General features: G+C 50.9%; 9 protein-coding genes and 1 non-coding gene across 10 annotated transcripts; 4 read left to right on the top strand and 6 right to left on the bottom strand.

Moving 5' to 3' along the window:
* Positions 1-497: 497 nt before the first annotated feature.
* On the bottom strand, positions 498-1,373 carry ASPZODRAFT_70674 (hypothetical protein; the record flags this gene model as incomplete). The annotated part of the gene is made up of 1 exon (XM_022729688.1): positions 498-1,373. The coding sequence occupies one exon, from the start codon at positions 1,371-1,373 to the stop codon at positions 498-500; it is 876 nt and encodes a 291-aa protein (XP_022579611.1).
* A 426-nt stretch (positions 1,374-1,799) lies between these two features.
* ASPZODRAFT_27113 (hypothetical protein) lies at positions 1,800-3,660 on the bottom strand (the record flags this gene model as incomplete). The annotated part of the gene is made up of 5 exons (XM_022728077.1): positions 1,800-2,297; positions 2,347-3,166; positions 3,219-3,308; positions 3,392-3,486; positions 3,535-3,660. The coding sequence occupies 5 exons, from the start codon at positions 3,658-3,660 to the stop codon at positions 1,800-1,802; spliced, it is 1,629 nt and encodes a 542-aa protein (XP_022579610.1).
* Positions 3,661-4,130: 470 nt separating this feature from the next.
* ASPZODRAFT_144403 (hypothetical protein) lies at positions 4,131-5,302 on the top strand (the record flags this gene model as incomplete). The annotated part of the gene is made up of 3 exons (XM_022725000.1): positions 4,131-4,631; positions 4,691-4,833; positions 4,900-5,302. The coding sequence occupies 3 exons, from the start codon at positions 4,131-4,133 to the stop codon at positions 5,300-5,302; spliced, it is 1,047 nt and encodes a 348-aa protein (XP_022579609.1).
* A 734-nt stretch (positions 5,303-6,036) lies between these two features.
* Positions 6,037-7,668, top strand: ASPZODRAFT_18008 (hypothetical protein; the record flags this gene model as incomplete). The annotated part of the gene is made up of 1 exon (XM_022727131.1): positions 6,037-7,668. One exon carries the CDS (start codon positions 6,037-6,039, stop codon positions 7,666-7,668), a length of 1,632 nt encoding a protein of 543 aa, XP_022579608.1.
* Positions 7,669-7,742: 74 nt separating this feature from the next.
* On the bottom strand, positions 7,743-8,808 carry ASPZODRAFT_70314 (hypothetical protein; the record flags this gene model as incomplete). Its single annotated transcript, XM_022729659.1, has 2 exons — positions 7,743-8,063; positions 8,143-8,808. The coding sequence occupies 2 exons, from the start codon at positions 8,806-8,808 to the stop codon at positions 7,743-7,745; spliced, it is 987 nt and encodes a 328-aa protein (XP_022579607.1).
* Positions 8,809-9,122: 314 nt separating this feature from the next.
* On the top strand, positions 9,123-10,179 carry ASPZODRAFT_134523 (hypothetical protein). The gene is made up of 5 exons (XM_022723553.1): positions 9,123-9,184; positions 9,225-9,337; positions 9,402-9,565; positions 9,612-9,758; positions 9,806-10,179. Exons 1-5 carry the CDS (start codon positions 9,138-9,140, stop codon positions 9,839-9,841), a joined length of 507 nt encoding a protein of 168 aa, XP_022579606.1. The 5' UTR covers positions 9,123-9,137; the 3' UTR covers positions 9,842-10,179.
* Positions 9,913-10,342, bottom strand: ASPZODRAFT_18005 (hypothetical protein; the record flags this gene model as incomplete). The annotated part of the gene is made up of 3 exons (XM_022727130.1): positions 9,913-10,005; positions 10,052-10,179; positions 10,243-10,342. The coding sequence occupies 3 exons, from the start codon at positions 10,340-10,342 to the stop codon at positions 9,913-9,915; spliced, it is 321 nt and encodes a 106-aa protein (XP_022579605.1).
* Positions 10,343-10,633: 291 nt separating this feature from the next.
* ASPZODRAFT_677037 (hypothetical protein) lies at positions 10,634-10,961 on the bottom strand. Its single transcript, XM_022729484.1, has one exon. It carries the CDS (start codon positions 10,920-10,922, stop codon positions 10,713-10,715), a length of 210 nt encoding a protein of 69 aa, XP_022579604.1. The 5' UTR covers positions 10,923-10,961; the 3' UTR covers positions 10,634-10,712.
* Positions 10,886-10,957, bottom strand: ASPZODRAFT_t104. Its single transcript has one exon. It is a non-coding gene; the product is annotated as a tRNA-Ala (tRNA).
* A 194-nt stretch (positions 10,962-11,155) lies between the features above and the next one.
* On the top strand, positions 11,156-13,140 carry ASPZODRAFT_134521 (hypothetical protein). The gene is made up of 3 exons (XM_022723552.1): positions 11,156-11,225; positions 11,281-12,645; positions 12,716-13,140. Exons 1-3 carry the CDS (start codon positions 11,181-11,183, stop codon positions 12,872-12,874), a joined length of 1,569 nt encoding a protein of 522 aa, XP_022579603.1. The 5' UTR covers positions 11,156-11,180; the 3' UTR covers positions 12,875-13,140.
* Positions 13,141-13,189: the final 49 nt, after the last annotated feature.

The raw sequence follows: 13,189 nt of genomic DNA, 5'->3' as shown, positions 1-13,189 counted from the left end.
AACTCTTTCACATTCACTCTCGTATGGAAACACCAGAGGAAGATTCCTCTGCCTGCGCCAGAAATTCGTCGACTGCAAAACCGTCCCATTGAGGGTCTTTTGTCTAGTCTCTGGTCCTACTTCATCATTGAGTTACTCCTGGCTTCCTTTGACGCCGTTCTCCTTCTATATGTCCAAGACACATTTGGCTGAGAGCAGACGGGCCAGGGTCTGATCTTTATTCCCATGTCAATCCCTCAGCTCATCAGCCACGACCTCTCCTCCCCCTCCCAGTGACAGCATGTAGGGGCTCGCAAGGGAGGTTATATTCTTAAATGAAATGAGACGCGTGCAGAGTATAAGAGATTATAAGTGAGAATAGTAGTAGTTACTATTCATTTATAACATATCCAAAATTACTATATACAACACAGTCCTTATTCCTAGAATATAGGTCAATATGCGTTTGAATGTCAATAATTTACAACAACCATAGAGACGACAAGTCTTCTCATACTTCAAGCTGGTTTTGAAGCTGAAATGGCCACATAATGCCAGTGTTGACGACCACGATAAGACTCCACTCCTGCGACGGTATTGATGAAGAAGCGTTCCAAGCCGAGGAAACGAACAATGATGAAAGGAATATAGGCGAGCAGATAGAAAAACCGTGTCATGGGTTGAATATTGGGAGAATAGTCGCGGACAACGACGTCGGTGAACCCGGCATCTTCCAGCATTGCTTGGAAGACTCCAGGCTGGGAGACGCTGTTGGTCGGCATGGCTGCGATCTCGTTGATCTTCTTCATCGACAGAGCCATTGCTTCCTCTGGGTCATCGACCAGTTCATGGTCGTATTCGAACAGCGCAATGCGACCGCCAGGCCGTAAGACGCGAAAGAAATTCCGCAGGACCGCCTGGGGGTCTGTAGCGTGAACAAAGGTCTCCATTGTATACACGCCATCAAAGACACTGTCTGCAAAGCCGTCCAAGTGGTGGTAATCCATCTTGCGCACAGCGAATTGGTCGTCCGAGAGACCGTGTCGGACAATGTTCCGCTGAGATTTGAGGAGATGATGATCGACAATATCGATGCCTTGGATTCTGAAGCCGTACTTGGTGACCAGATGGATTGCGACGTGACCGACACCACATCCTGCATCAAGGACATAGGCACCCTGTTGAAGGTCTAACGCATCCGCCAGTCTATCCTCCATGGCACGCAGTGCGCGACTCAAGGGAAACGGCCAGCTGGTGTCATGGTCGTAGTATCCGAAATGACGCGTTCCGCCGAGAAGAAGGCGATATCCGATTCTGGATTCGAGAGAAGTATAGTAGGATTGTAGTTGAGGGTTGTCTCTGATTAAGGCCTGTTCTTCCTGTGCGGTTGTCATTCTCGCGAGAGTTGGAAGACGACAGAAGAAAAGGTTAGGAAAGGTTAGAAGAAGACAGAGATCTGGCTTTCAACTAGCAGGGGTCTTGGTTACATTGGTTTATTATGCAGTATAGAAGAGGAGGAATTAATGTAACTAATATAATTCAGCTATAAGTATTAAAGCCATGTGGATTCGTGCTACTTCCTGTCTAGAAGGTAATTCTTCCTCGATTTATATTATCAGTAAATAGTATAGTCGGTCTATCTTGATCAATATTAGCATCAGCAACTACAGTATAACAGCTGTTACCAGCTTGCGCAGTAGTCAGTCTGCTTCTATTGTATCGTATACCTGTCTAAGAAAGCTCCTGTCTACCACAATAGCTAGCCTCATCAAGCTATCTTCAACAGTATACTATACTACATCTAACTATACTACATACATCTAAATATCCGCCGCAGTGGTCTCGACAATAGGACCCGTGTACTCCTTTCGCGCATGGAAAATGTAATACAGGACCGAAAACAACAGCACCGCCCCGATGATAAGAACATTATAGTTCATGTTCACGGGGGTAACGGGGTAATATGACGGCCAGAAGGACCAGAACAGCGCGACAGTAAGGTACACGACTGAAAAGGCGTTGATAAGCACACCCATCACACCCGGGATCCTCCACGGTCCCCAGACGAGGCGACGGCCGACGTTATTGACAGGCTCGTAGGGGGAATCATCAGCGCCCGGGACGGAAATGGCGCCCGTGAGACGGCGGTAGAGGAGGAGCCCGCTCGCCATGAGGTAAGAGGAGTAATAGCCTGATGTGACGAGGGAGACGACGTCGTTGAAGGCGGTGCTGCTTCCGATGTTGATGAGGGAGAGGAGGGCGGAGACGACGATGGTGAAGAGGATGCACCGGACGGGAAGGGAAGTGCGTGAGTCGAGCTGGGAAGATTAGTATCAATCTTATATAAATAGTAGGTGTAAGTAGTACCTTAACGAAAAAGCGCCATCCTGGAACAGCCTTGTCTCTAGCAAAGGACCACCACATGCGCGAGGCGGCGGCCATGTCGGCGACGTTACCAAAGGTCTGCATGAAAGTGATGATAGAGCCCATGGCGACAGCCCCGCGGAGAGAGCCGATGCCCTTCTGCAAGATGTCGAGAAACGGATATCCTGCTTCTCCGGCGGGACTGGCGAGGGTGTCGTCGATGTTGGCGGTGGCATACAGCGCGGCGAGAAGGATACCGAAGCCAAACGCGCCATTGATGCCCATACTGGCCATGATGGAACGAGGCACGACGACCGCCGCGTTACGAATCTCCTCGGACATGTGGATGGCACCGTCGACTCCTGTGAATAAAAAGATGGACATGAGCAGGCCGATCATCGTCGACAGACCTTGCGTGGACCAGCCGCCCTGGTTGATGAACAAAGCCCAGACCTCTGACGAGTCGCGCTTGGAGCTCAGCACGCACAGGGGCACCAGCACGCCGAAGAAGGCCAGGATGTGGATGCACAGCACGGGGCCTTCGAGGGTGGGCAGCAGCCGGCGGGCGGCGGTGTTGATGGCAAAACCGAACAGCAGCACAGCGAAGATGATCAGCGTGCCCTGCCAGCTGGTGGCTTCGTAGCCGGGCACCGTGATGATCACCAATGTCTGGATCAGGGTGCCGGAGATGTAGCCCGTCGACGCGACCAGAGCCTGCCATCCGACGGTGGTCATCCAGCCGGTCAGATAGGAGAGAAAGCGCTGGCACGAGGGGGGGGAAAGCATGGCGACCCAGTAATACTGTCCGGAGGAGATGGGGGCCCTGATTGAATGAGATTTGTGTATCTTGTTATTCTCTTATCTCGGTGTCTTACATTGAAGCCAGTTCGCAGAGAGAGGCAAAGGTACACCAGGCACCCAGCCAGGCGAACAGGTACATGTAGATCATTCCGGCAGGACCGCCACTGTCAGATTATACTTGTCAATTGAATTGAAGAGATGATTGGAATTAAGAGAGAATTGGAATTGAGAGAGGAATTGAGAATACTTGACAAGACCAATGTCGAACACAAGGAGGACGCCCTCCCAGGTGACGAGGATGGTGGTGGTGAAGCCGAGAATGGACATGAAGCCGTACGTTCGCTGCTGCGATTAGACGAAGGAGAGAAGAATAGAATAGATAGAGAATACCTTCAAGACTGGCCGCTTGCCCAGACGCATGAGCTGCGCGCGGTCGCGCTCGTCGCTGTCCATGGATTTGGCGTCCATCTCGCGGGTGGCCGAGACGTGGCTCTTGGACTGGAGTTCGATTTCCATGATGATGAGTGAGATGGAGAGAGAGTGTGAGAGAAAGAAAAGAATTAAAGAATGAAAGAAGAGTGAAAAAGAAAAAAAGAAACAGGGATAAGAAGAAGGGGAAGAGGGAAGAGGGAAGAGGGAAAAGAAGAAGAGACAGGGAAGAGACAGGGAAGGACAGGAAAAGACAGGACAGGACAGGGCCGGGACAGGGCCGGGACAGGGATAAGATGCAGCACTAAAGTCACATTAAGGATTAGTTATTACAGTAGAGTATTAGGATTACTATGTACCTAGAGTATGTAGTATCACCTGCAGTATTACTGCATAGTATCAGTATTACAAGTAGAGTTCTTCATGTAGAATCCCTGTGATTCTGCAGTATACCTTATGGCTGACCATACTTATTCCATCTTCTTCCTCTGTTCTTCTTCTATTCTTCTCTTCTTCTCCTATATACTATCTTTTATATCTATATACTATACTATACTATGTCAGAACGAGTCCAAATCACCGCCACCAACAAATCCCCCCTCCTCCTCATCGTGACATGGCTTCTCCTCGTCCTCGCGGCTTTCGCCTACATTGTGCGCTCCATCGTCAAGCTCTCGCGTCAGGCCATGCGTCTGGAATGGGACGACTACCTCCTCACCGGCGCTCTGGTCTTCTGCACCGCGCAGTCGCTGGCCACAATCATTCGCGCGGCTGACGGGTTCGGTCAGCCTCTTGCTCTGCTTTCTACCGCCAAAGTAGAGGCGAGCATGCAGGCGGCGCTGGCGGCGAGCATCTTGTACGTGCTCTCGCTGGCGCTCTCCAAGATCTCGCTGCTGGCGCTGCTGGCGAAGCTCTCGCCAAATCGCCGCCATCGCCGGGTGATGCATGGGATTGCCCTCTTTGTGGCGGTGTTTACGTCCATCTCGGTGTTTGTCGTCTCGTTTTCCTGCTCGGTGCCGAATACGTGGGACTACACCTCTGGCAGGTGTATCAACAGGGTATCTTCTTCACTCATCGATTCGATCATTCTTGATTTTTTTTTTTTTCTAACCTTTAGCCCCTCTGGTGGACCTTCTTCGACGTATACAACATCGCAACCGAAAGCGCCCTCATCGTGATCCCGATCTACATCATCGGCCTCGTACAATGGCCGCTGGCGCGCAAAGTGGTGTTTTCCATTCCTTTTGTGTTACGAACGTGGTATGATTCTTACCGTCTTACGGTCTTACCCTGCATCGTATTCCACTAACTACAACTACTGGCTAGTACGATTGCAGCGTGCATTGCCGACATGCTGCTCTGGCACCGGCTCTCCTCCTCGCCAGACCCCTTCTTCGCCGAATGGCCCGTCTCGGTGACGACGCAGACCATCCAGTGCAGCTGTCTGGCCAGCACGTGCATCCTGTACCTGCGCAACTTCCTGTCCAGCGTCGAGACGGGCTTCGGCCTCGACGGCGATCTCAGCGCGTCGATCCCGCTCGAGCTGCGCACGGCCACGGTGGGACGCAGCGGATACAATCTCTCCTCCGAGGGCCTGACGGGCTCTGCCAGCATGCCGGGCCAGATCAAAGTCACCACGCGCTACGAGGTCCGCGAGGAGGTGTACACAGTGTTGGGGGGGGGACACGAGACGGAGACCGATCAGGAAATGATGGACAGGAGAGGGTGATTCGTATCCTCTTTTTTTTTCTTTTTTTCTCTCTTTCTCTCTTTCTCCTTTTCTTTGTACTTTTGTTTCTTTTGCATGATGTTACATTAGATTCCAATCTAGACTGCAGGATCCCTGTCGACACGTAGTCCTGATAAGCATCGAGTCCAGGCGTCTATCGAGTCTCTAGTAATCTCTTGGTAAATCCTTTAGTGTCGAGTTAGTATCCAATAGACCTCGTTTAGTGTCAGATCCCTGTCTCTACTAATTGCCGTTGTCGTTAGAAGTATAGTTGACTAGATATTAGTAATTGACTAATAATCTTGGTAGTATTAGGGTAACTTCATATAGTAATTATGGAGTAATGCAGAAGTACTATGTAGTAGAGTAATAAATAGTATACAGCAGTAATATAATAGATTATAGAGTAGAGAGTATAGAGTATAGAGTGAAGAGTATTGAGTAACAATAGAGAGGAGAAAAGGTAGTATGTAGTATCTATTGTCTACATGATTATTATAGATATACTTATTTCTTATTAATATCTAGTTAATATCTAGTTAATGTCTCATGGTTTATGACTAGTTGATATTATCTACATGGTTTATGACTAGTTAATGTCTATAGTAATGTCATAAGAATATCATACGATTGAAGTACTAGAATTAATATCAAGTAAATAGTAGATATTACTTCTATTATTCTTTATTCTTTATTCTATTATTCCATCAGTAGAAAACTACTCTCAAGACATAATGTCTTACTGGCTGTCTGCCTCTACTTCCATCTGTATCCTCATCACTGTCATCCTCTCAATACTCTCAATACTCTCAATCCTCCCTCTCTTCCTCTCCCCCATCCCCCGCCTCTTTGCCATCCCCAACGCCCTCCCCATCATTGGCCATCTCCATCTACTGGGAGACGATCACGCCTCCGTCTGCGAACGTCTCTGGCGCAAGTACAACCGCTCCGTCTTCCAGATCCGCCTGGGGAATACCACCGCCGTCGTCGTCAACTCCTTCCAGGACGCCCGTCGCATCCTGCTCGCCCACCAGTCCGCTCTCATCGATCGCCCGACTCTTTATACCTTCCATGGCGTCGTCTCTTCCACCCAGGGCTTCACCATCGGCTCCAGTCCGTGGGATGCGTCCACCAGGAACCGTCGTCGTGCTGCGGGTGCTGTTCTCGCCAGACCTGCCTTGCGTTCCTACCACGACATGTTTGACTTGGAGTCATTCAGTTTGATTCAAGATCTCTACAATTCTACAGGAGAAGGCTCTTCGCCTTCTTCAATCGACATCCGACCATACATCCAACGGCTGGCGTTAAACACCACCCTCACCCTCTGCTACGGCATCCGCATGCGAGGCGTCTACGACGAGCTGCTGCGCGAGATCTTAGAAGTCGGTTCTGCCATCTCCCTGCTGCGCTCCGCGTCAGAAAACTACCAGGACTACGTGCCCATCCTGCGCTACCTGCCGGGTAACGAGAAGACGCAGCGCGCCAAATCCCTCCGCGCACGACGCGACAAATACCTGTCCTTCCTGCTCGACACGGTCCGCGACAAGATCCGCCGGGGCACCGACCGTCCCTGCGTGTCGGCGGCGATCCTCAAGGGCGAGGAATCCGCCCTGTCGGACGTCGAGGTTTCGTCCATCTGTCTGTCGCTTGTCTCGGGTGGGTTCGAAACCATCCCCGCCACGCTGACCAGCTGTATCGGCAGTCTCGCCACGTCGGAGGGGCAGATCCTCCAGGAAAAGGCATACGAGGACATCCGCCGTCATTATCCAGACAGTCTGGCGGCAATGTTTGCCGCGTCGTTTGTCGAGGAGAAGGTTCCCTATATCAACGCCCTGGTGAAAGAGGCGGAACGCTACTACACTGCTTCTGCGATGAACCTGCCGCGCAAGACAACCGTCGACATTACATGGTCGGACAAGAACCATGATGCAGTCGTCATCCCTGCCAAGACAATGGTCTTGATCAACCTGCAGGCTGCAAACCATGACACTGACCATTTCGGCCCCGACGCAGACCAGTTCAAGCCAGAGCGCTGGCTGGAGTATCCCGAGAACGTCCCCGTCGAGAAGCCTCTGCAGGGACTCCCGCATCTGTCGTTTGGGGCCGGGGCAAGAGCCTGTTCAGGCCAGCTGGTCGCCAACCGCGTGATTTATACCGCTCTGGTTCGCTTGATCTCCTGCTATCGCATCGTGGCCAGTGAGTCGCATCCCCCGAATACGCATTACGCAGATTACAATGCTGTCAAGAGCGCGCTGGTGGCTATCCCGCGACCCTTCAAGGTGAGCCTGGTACCAAGGGATGAGACGGAACTTCGGACTGTGCTGCGAGAGGGAGAAATACGGACTGCCACATATTATGTTGACTGATACATACATAGTAAATACTACAATTAACTATTATACATTATATTATAGAGTGTACATTCGACATCAGATCGCTCTTATTCATCATCAGATCGATCATCTTTGGCAACACGGTACACCACATAACGGTACAGATTTCGCAACAAGGCCGCCAGCCAGAAGAGATTCAGCCCCTGCAGGGCAGACAGCAAGACCAGCGTGACGGCATTCGACAGCCCGCATTTATACTGCTCGGCCGCCCAGTCGAGCGTGTAGGGGCCTACCGTGCGGAACTCGGTGACCAGCGACACCAGGATGCGCAGGTTCTGGTAGTTCCGGAGGTATATCCAGGAGAGAAGCGTGAAGAGGTACATGGGGGGGGCGGCAATACTGTTGACATACAGCATACATTTTGACATCTGCAGTAGCATTATCATTAGCATCATCAGTAGTAGTAGTGGTAGGAGGAGGAGGAGGAGGAGGAGGAGGAAAACATACTGCAAGAAAAAAATCACTAATATCATGCGTCAGATAAACCGCCAGACCGATATAGACGAAATGAAACCTATAGCTGAGCGCAATCAAGGCCAGCGTGACGAGATGGTGTCCCACCAGCTCTGCATAGTCTCTTCTCGGTCTCTCCAGGCCCAAAACCATCACCAGAGCCTGTTGCGCCCAATACGCCGCCTGGAGGAGGTAATACCCCTTCACGGCCGCCGAGTGCATCCGGTGCGGATACAGCTCGTACATTCCCCGAGTGTTGAAGTACCACACGGGCGTCGAGCGCATCACATATACCCCCACGGGACCCAGGATCCCGAAATATACCACCGTGTATGCTTGTTCCATGAAGCGTTGTTGTTTGCGGCGTGAGCGCAGGCCCCAGGTCCGCGCCAGGGGGAGGAGGATCTCCTGCATGACCAGCTCGCGGGTCACGGAGAGGACGAGCGTGTAGAAGGCAACAAAGGCGAGATCCCACGCTCCTTTTCCATACAGATCGTCTTCCCCATCCTTGTAGGAAAGGAAGACGAATCGTCGGAGTACCGGGGATGGCGTTGCGAGTAGGACGGCCACGAGGAGGGAGAGCGGAGTCGTCCAGGAATGAGACTTCCAGAAGCGATTCAGCGAGTCGATGTCGCTCTGCTTCTTTCGGTGAGACGCCATGGTAGAAATAGTTGTCGGTCAGTAGTCATAGTCAGAGGGAAGGGCCATCCATATATGTAGGACTTGTGTTGACTCGGGATCCGCGGGTGCCGCGGGTCCGCAGGATCATAATACGGAGTACATTTAGGGGTTGAAGGTTTTCTAGACATATTGTCAGTATACTGGTATTAGAGTATACTACTAATAACTATATCTATTATTTATTGGTCTCTTATAAATGACTACTAATCACTGATTATTCATCAGTCTATCGTAATATCTCTTCTACCCCACCACCCCGCATCACCAACACTATCAACAACATTATCACCACCACCACCACCACCACAATGGCTCTCAACCCTGGAGACAGCTTTCCCAGCGACATCACCTTCCAGTGAGTTTTCCTTCAGGTCGAGAATACAACTGACCATCAGGTATATCCCCTGGACCGAGGAAAAGGGCAAGATCACCTCCTGCGGCATCCCAATCAACTACAACGCCTCCACGGAGTGGGCAGACAAGAAGGTCGTCTTGTTTTCCGTGCCAGGTATTCTTAATTATCATTCATATGAAGTATCGATCATATGAAATGTTCTTCATTAACTATTAAGGCGCCTTCACTCCCACCTGCTCGGTCAACCATCTCCCACGGTACATCGAGACGCTCCCAACCCTCAAAGCCAAAGGCGTCGACATCGTCGCCGTGGTGGCCTTTAACGATGCTTTCGTCATGAGCGCCTGGGGGAAGGCCAACGAGGTCAAGAACGACGATATTGTAAGGTATTCCACCACGTGCACGCTCCGTCATGCTTATCCTTCAGCTCTTTCTCTCCGACCCCGACGCCCAGTTCTCAAAGAGAATCGGCTGGGCGGACGCCTCCACCGGCCGGACAGGTCGGTACGCGCTCGTCATCGATCATGGCAAGGTCTCGTATGCGCAGATAGACACCCAGAGAGGGGTTGTCACGGTGGGTTGATCACTTTCTATTCTTGATTATTTCAACTGACTTTGTAGGGATCCGGGGCGGATGCAGTTCTGGCATCTTTGTAGACATTCATTCACATTAAACAATATTGAATACAATCAACACTAAAAAACGATTCAGACCAATTTGATATAAACTACATCTCATCCAATCTCGGCGCCTCCTCGAGTATCACATCCTTCTTCTTCGCCGGCGTCGCTTCTTGGATCTCGCCTCTATCCGCTTTGATCTGGGCAGTCAGCATCCAGTATTCCCTCACAGAGCACAGTTCATACAGAAGCCTCGCTAGTGCTGGCGTTCATCTCCTCCCACTTGCCCATCCGTACGGTCTGCGCATCCTTCTGGCGCTCGGAGATGAATTCGGGGGCGTCAAAATTATCGGGAAAGGTCGATGCAACGAACACTAAATATCTTTATCAGTATATCGTATATCAACTTGATAAAACAATATAGAACAATAACGTACATTCGCTCCCTTTGGTGCTGGGCGAGTGGGACTCCTTGTGGAGGGCTCGCAGCCTGATGGCCTGGAAGAGAGGACGGGTTCGAATGCGAGAGGCGAGCATCTTCAGTATAGTAGTAGAAGTAGTAGTAAGTAGCGGTAGAAGTAATGGTAGAAGTAGTGATCAATGTGAAGAAGTAGTACAGCAGTTTATAGTATAGAAGTAGAAGTGATGATGCAATGATATATGGCAGAGTGGCGAGGGAAGTATGTTTTGTATTGGTATTACTTGTTATATACAGATTTAATGCCTGGTTTACATGTAATGTGCTGTATTACAGTACTGAATATTCTTACAGAATAAGCTCAGTTGCCACACGTCAGGTGTGTTTATATAAAGATGCAGTATACTAATAAGTGAACTAGAGTTTAGCTATTTTATAATTTAAAAAGTAGGTTTATTCAGATTAGTAGCAGCTTATTATTTATTATCATTAGCTACTAGATAGACACTTATATAATAGAGTGTGTGAGAGAAAGAAAAGAAGTAGAGAATGAAAGAAGAGTGAAAAAGAAAGAAAGAAGCAGGGATGAGAAGAAGGGGAAGAGACAGGGAAGAGACAAGACAGGACAGGGCCGGGACAGGGCCGGGACAGGGATAAAAAAATGGACTTGGTGGGAATTGAACCCACGACCTCTCGCATGCGAAGCGAGCGCTCTACCACTGAGCTACAAGCCCGGTGTGAAGGACAATTAGAAAATGCAGTACACATACTTCTCACAGTTATTCTGGACTTTCCATTCCCTGTTTCTGCATTCTTCAACTTAATATTGCATGATGTAAGGGAGGATCGATCGATCGATATCCTGTTCTGCTGTCGATATATATATATATAGTTATAGGCACGGTGGTAGTGTGATTACCATAGTTGATGACCATAGTTGGTCATTATATATTTATCATGCCGCAGAAGATAGCTATTATTGGTGCTGGTGCCGCAGGAATGGTAAGAATATACATCAAAATGAGAAGACGTATCCATTAATATATCTAATAATAAGTCCTGCGCTGCCTCTCTGGCCGCCCATCCTGACCGCTTTGCCGTGACGCTCGTCGACGTCGCCTCCCTCACCGGCGGCCAGGCAACGTCCATCCCCCTCGACGCCTCGCAGTTTGGCGCCAGCTGGCTCAACGACGGTGTGCAGGGCGGATCGCCCATCTTTCGTCACACGTTTCGCTTCTTCCGACAGCACGGCCACGAGCCGCAGCCCGTCCAGCTGCAGGTGGCCTTTGGCAAAGGCCGCGACGCCTTCTTCACCAACGTCTTCCCCAGCCCGCTGATCGAGGCGTCGCGCCCTGAGATCCTCAAGCTCGGCCGCGTCCTGAAATGCATCAAGTACGCAATGCCCATCTTGGGTCTCGTGCCCGTCAAGACCCTGCTCTCCCTATTTCGCTTCAGCGCCCACTTTGGAACCCGTGTCGTCTTGCCCCTGCTGGCCCTCTTTCTGGGCACGGGCAACCAGACGCCCAACGTGCCCTGCATCCTGCTTGAGAGATTGTTCGATGACCCGCAGATGCGGCTGTGGGAGTACGACGCAGACTCGCTGCTCCCCAACCGCCCGACCATGTACACCTTTCCGAACCTGGGGGATTTCTACCGCGACTGGACGGCCGATCTGCAGGCTAGGGGTGTTGAGGTCCTGCTCAACACCCGCACGGAGATACTGCGTCGACATCCTCGCGACGGAGTGACCCTCTCTTTCACCACCTCAACATCAACACCCGCAGAGTCTGCCCACTCGACCTCTGTCAAGCGCGACTTTGACTACCTCGTCCTCTGCACGCAACCGGACGAGTCGAAGAATTTGCTGGGAAGCCTCGCGACCTGGAAGGAAAAGTACGTGCTAGGCGGGGTGCGGTTCTACAACGACCTCACCATCACCCACTGCGACGCAGCCTACTTCACCCGTACCTTTGAGACGCAATGCACGCCTGATTTGTGCGTAGAGAAGAAGAAGGATAAAGCCCGCGACGAGCGCATCGCCTTTGCACAGTCTTCCTCGGCCTGCCAATCCGACGGCTGGCAAGGTTTCCATCCAATGTACTATACACACTCATACGCAAACGCTCCCGAATGCATCGAGATGGGCTTCGACTGCTCCAACTACCAGCATCAATTCCGCCAGGCCCTGGGCGAGGGGAACCCCTCCCCGCCGCCAGACAGACACGTCTACCAGACCATCTTTCTGGATGACTCGCGGCGCGACCTGTGGACATGCGACGAGATCGACGCCGACAAGGTCATCGCTAGAAAGGAGTGGCATCAGTTCGGCCATCGCTGGCAGCACTACCTGCGTGTCGTCCCGGGGATGATGTTCCTCAACGGCAAGAATAGGACTTTCTATGCTGGCAGCTGGACCATGGTAGTACGTCAAGACCTTAGATTTTCCCTTAGACTTTTCCTTGGACTGTTGAGAAATACTTACTGGTATTCAGAATATGCATGAAATCGCCTGCATCTCCGGGATCGCAGCCGCCCATCGACTCGGTGCCACATACGAGCCTTTTGACGATCTCGCAGAGGATTTGTTCGCCAAGTACCTGCTGGTATGCCATGGTGTGAGACACAAGAAGCAATCAAAGAAGCAGTCGTGAAACAATATCACTCTTGACTCTTATATTAGCTACAAAACATATGCCTACGGCCTTCTTCCATAAACGATGTAGATATTGCCGTACTGATGGACCGAGAGACCGATATCTGGACTAATAGCAAGGGCGATTGATGGAGTAAAGCACCGTCTTTATATTCTAACGACGACCTTTTCCGAGTCGTTTCTTCTCGCATGATGCCTTCAGTATGAAGGCCGTTTTCCCCTTAGTCAATGGAGACATCACTGAGAAAAAGAAACCCCCATTCGCTGTGTAGTCCCTCTTTGTTTGACCAAAGTACGATGACAGTCGGGACCT

The sequence above is a fragment of the Penicilliopsis zonata genome (assembly GCF_001890105.1).
Source record: "Penicilliopsis zonata CBS 506.65 unplaced genomic scaffold ASPZOscaffold_12, whole genome shotgun sequence".
Classification (NCBI taxonomy): domain Eukaryota; kingdom Fungi; phylum Ascomycota; class Eurotiomycetes; order Eurotiales; family Aspergillaceae; genus Penicilliopsis; species Penicilliopsis zonata.
The sequence above is the reverse complement of the archived record's forward strand: the minus strand, read 5'-3'. Positions and strand labels throughout refer to the sequence as shown.

What these genes read in the sequence shown, in the direction of transcription:
- ASPZODRAFT_134523 (XM_022723553.1), top strand. Translation starts at nt 9,138, where the DNA reads ATGGCTCTCAACCCTGGAGACAGCTTTCCCAGCGACATCACCTTCCA. An exon ending in CCCAGCGACATCACCTTCCA is followed by an intron (nt 9,185 to 9,224) that starts GTGAGTTTTCCT and finishes ACTGACCATCAG; the next exon opens with GTATATCCCCTGGACCGAGG. An exon ending in AGGTCAAGAACGACGATATT is followed by an intron (nt 9,566 to 9,611) that starts GTAAGGTATTCC and finishes CTTATCCTTCAG; the next exon opens with CTCTTTCTCTCCGACCCCGA.
- ASPZODRAFT_677037 (XM_022729484.1), bottom strand. Translation starts at nt 10,922, where the DNA reads ATGCGAGAGGTCGTGGGTTCAATTCCCACCAAGTCCATTTTTTTATCC.
- ASPZODRAFT_134521 (XM_022723552.1), top strand. Translation starts at nt 11,181, where the DNA reads ATGCCGCAGAAGATAGCTATTATTGGTGCTGGTGCCGCAGGAATG. An exon ending in GTGCTGGTGCCGCAGGAATG is followed by an intron (nt 11,226 to 11,280) that starts GTAAGAATATAC and finishes TCTAATAATAAG; the next exon opens with TCCTGCGCTGCCTCTCTGGC. An exon ending in CTGGCAGCTGGACCATGGTA is followed by an intron (nt 12,646 to 12,715) that starts GTACGTCAAGAC and finishes ACTGGTATTCAG; the next exon opens with AATATGCATGAAATCGCCTG.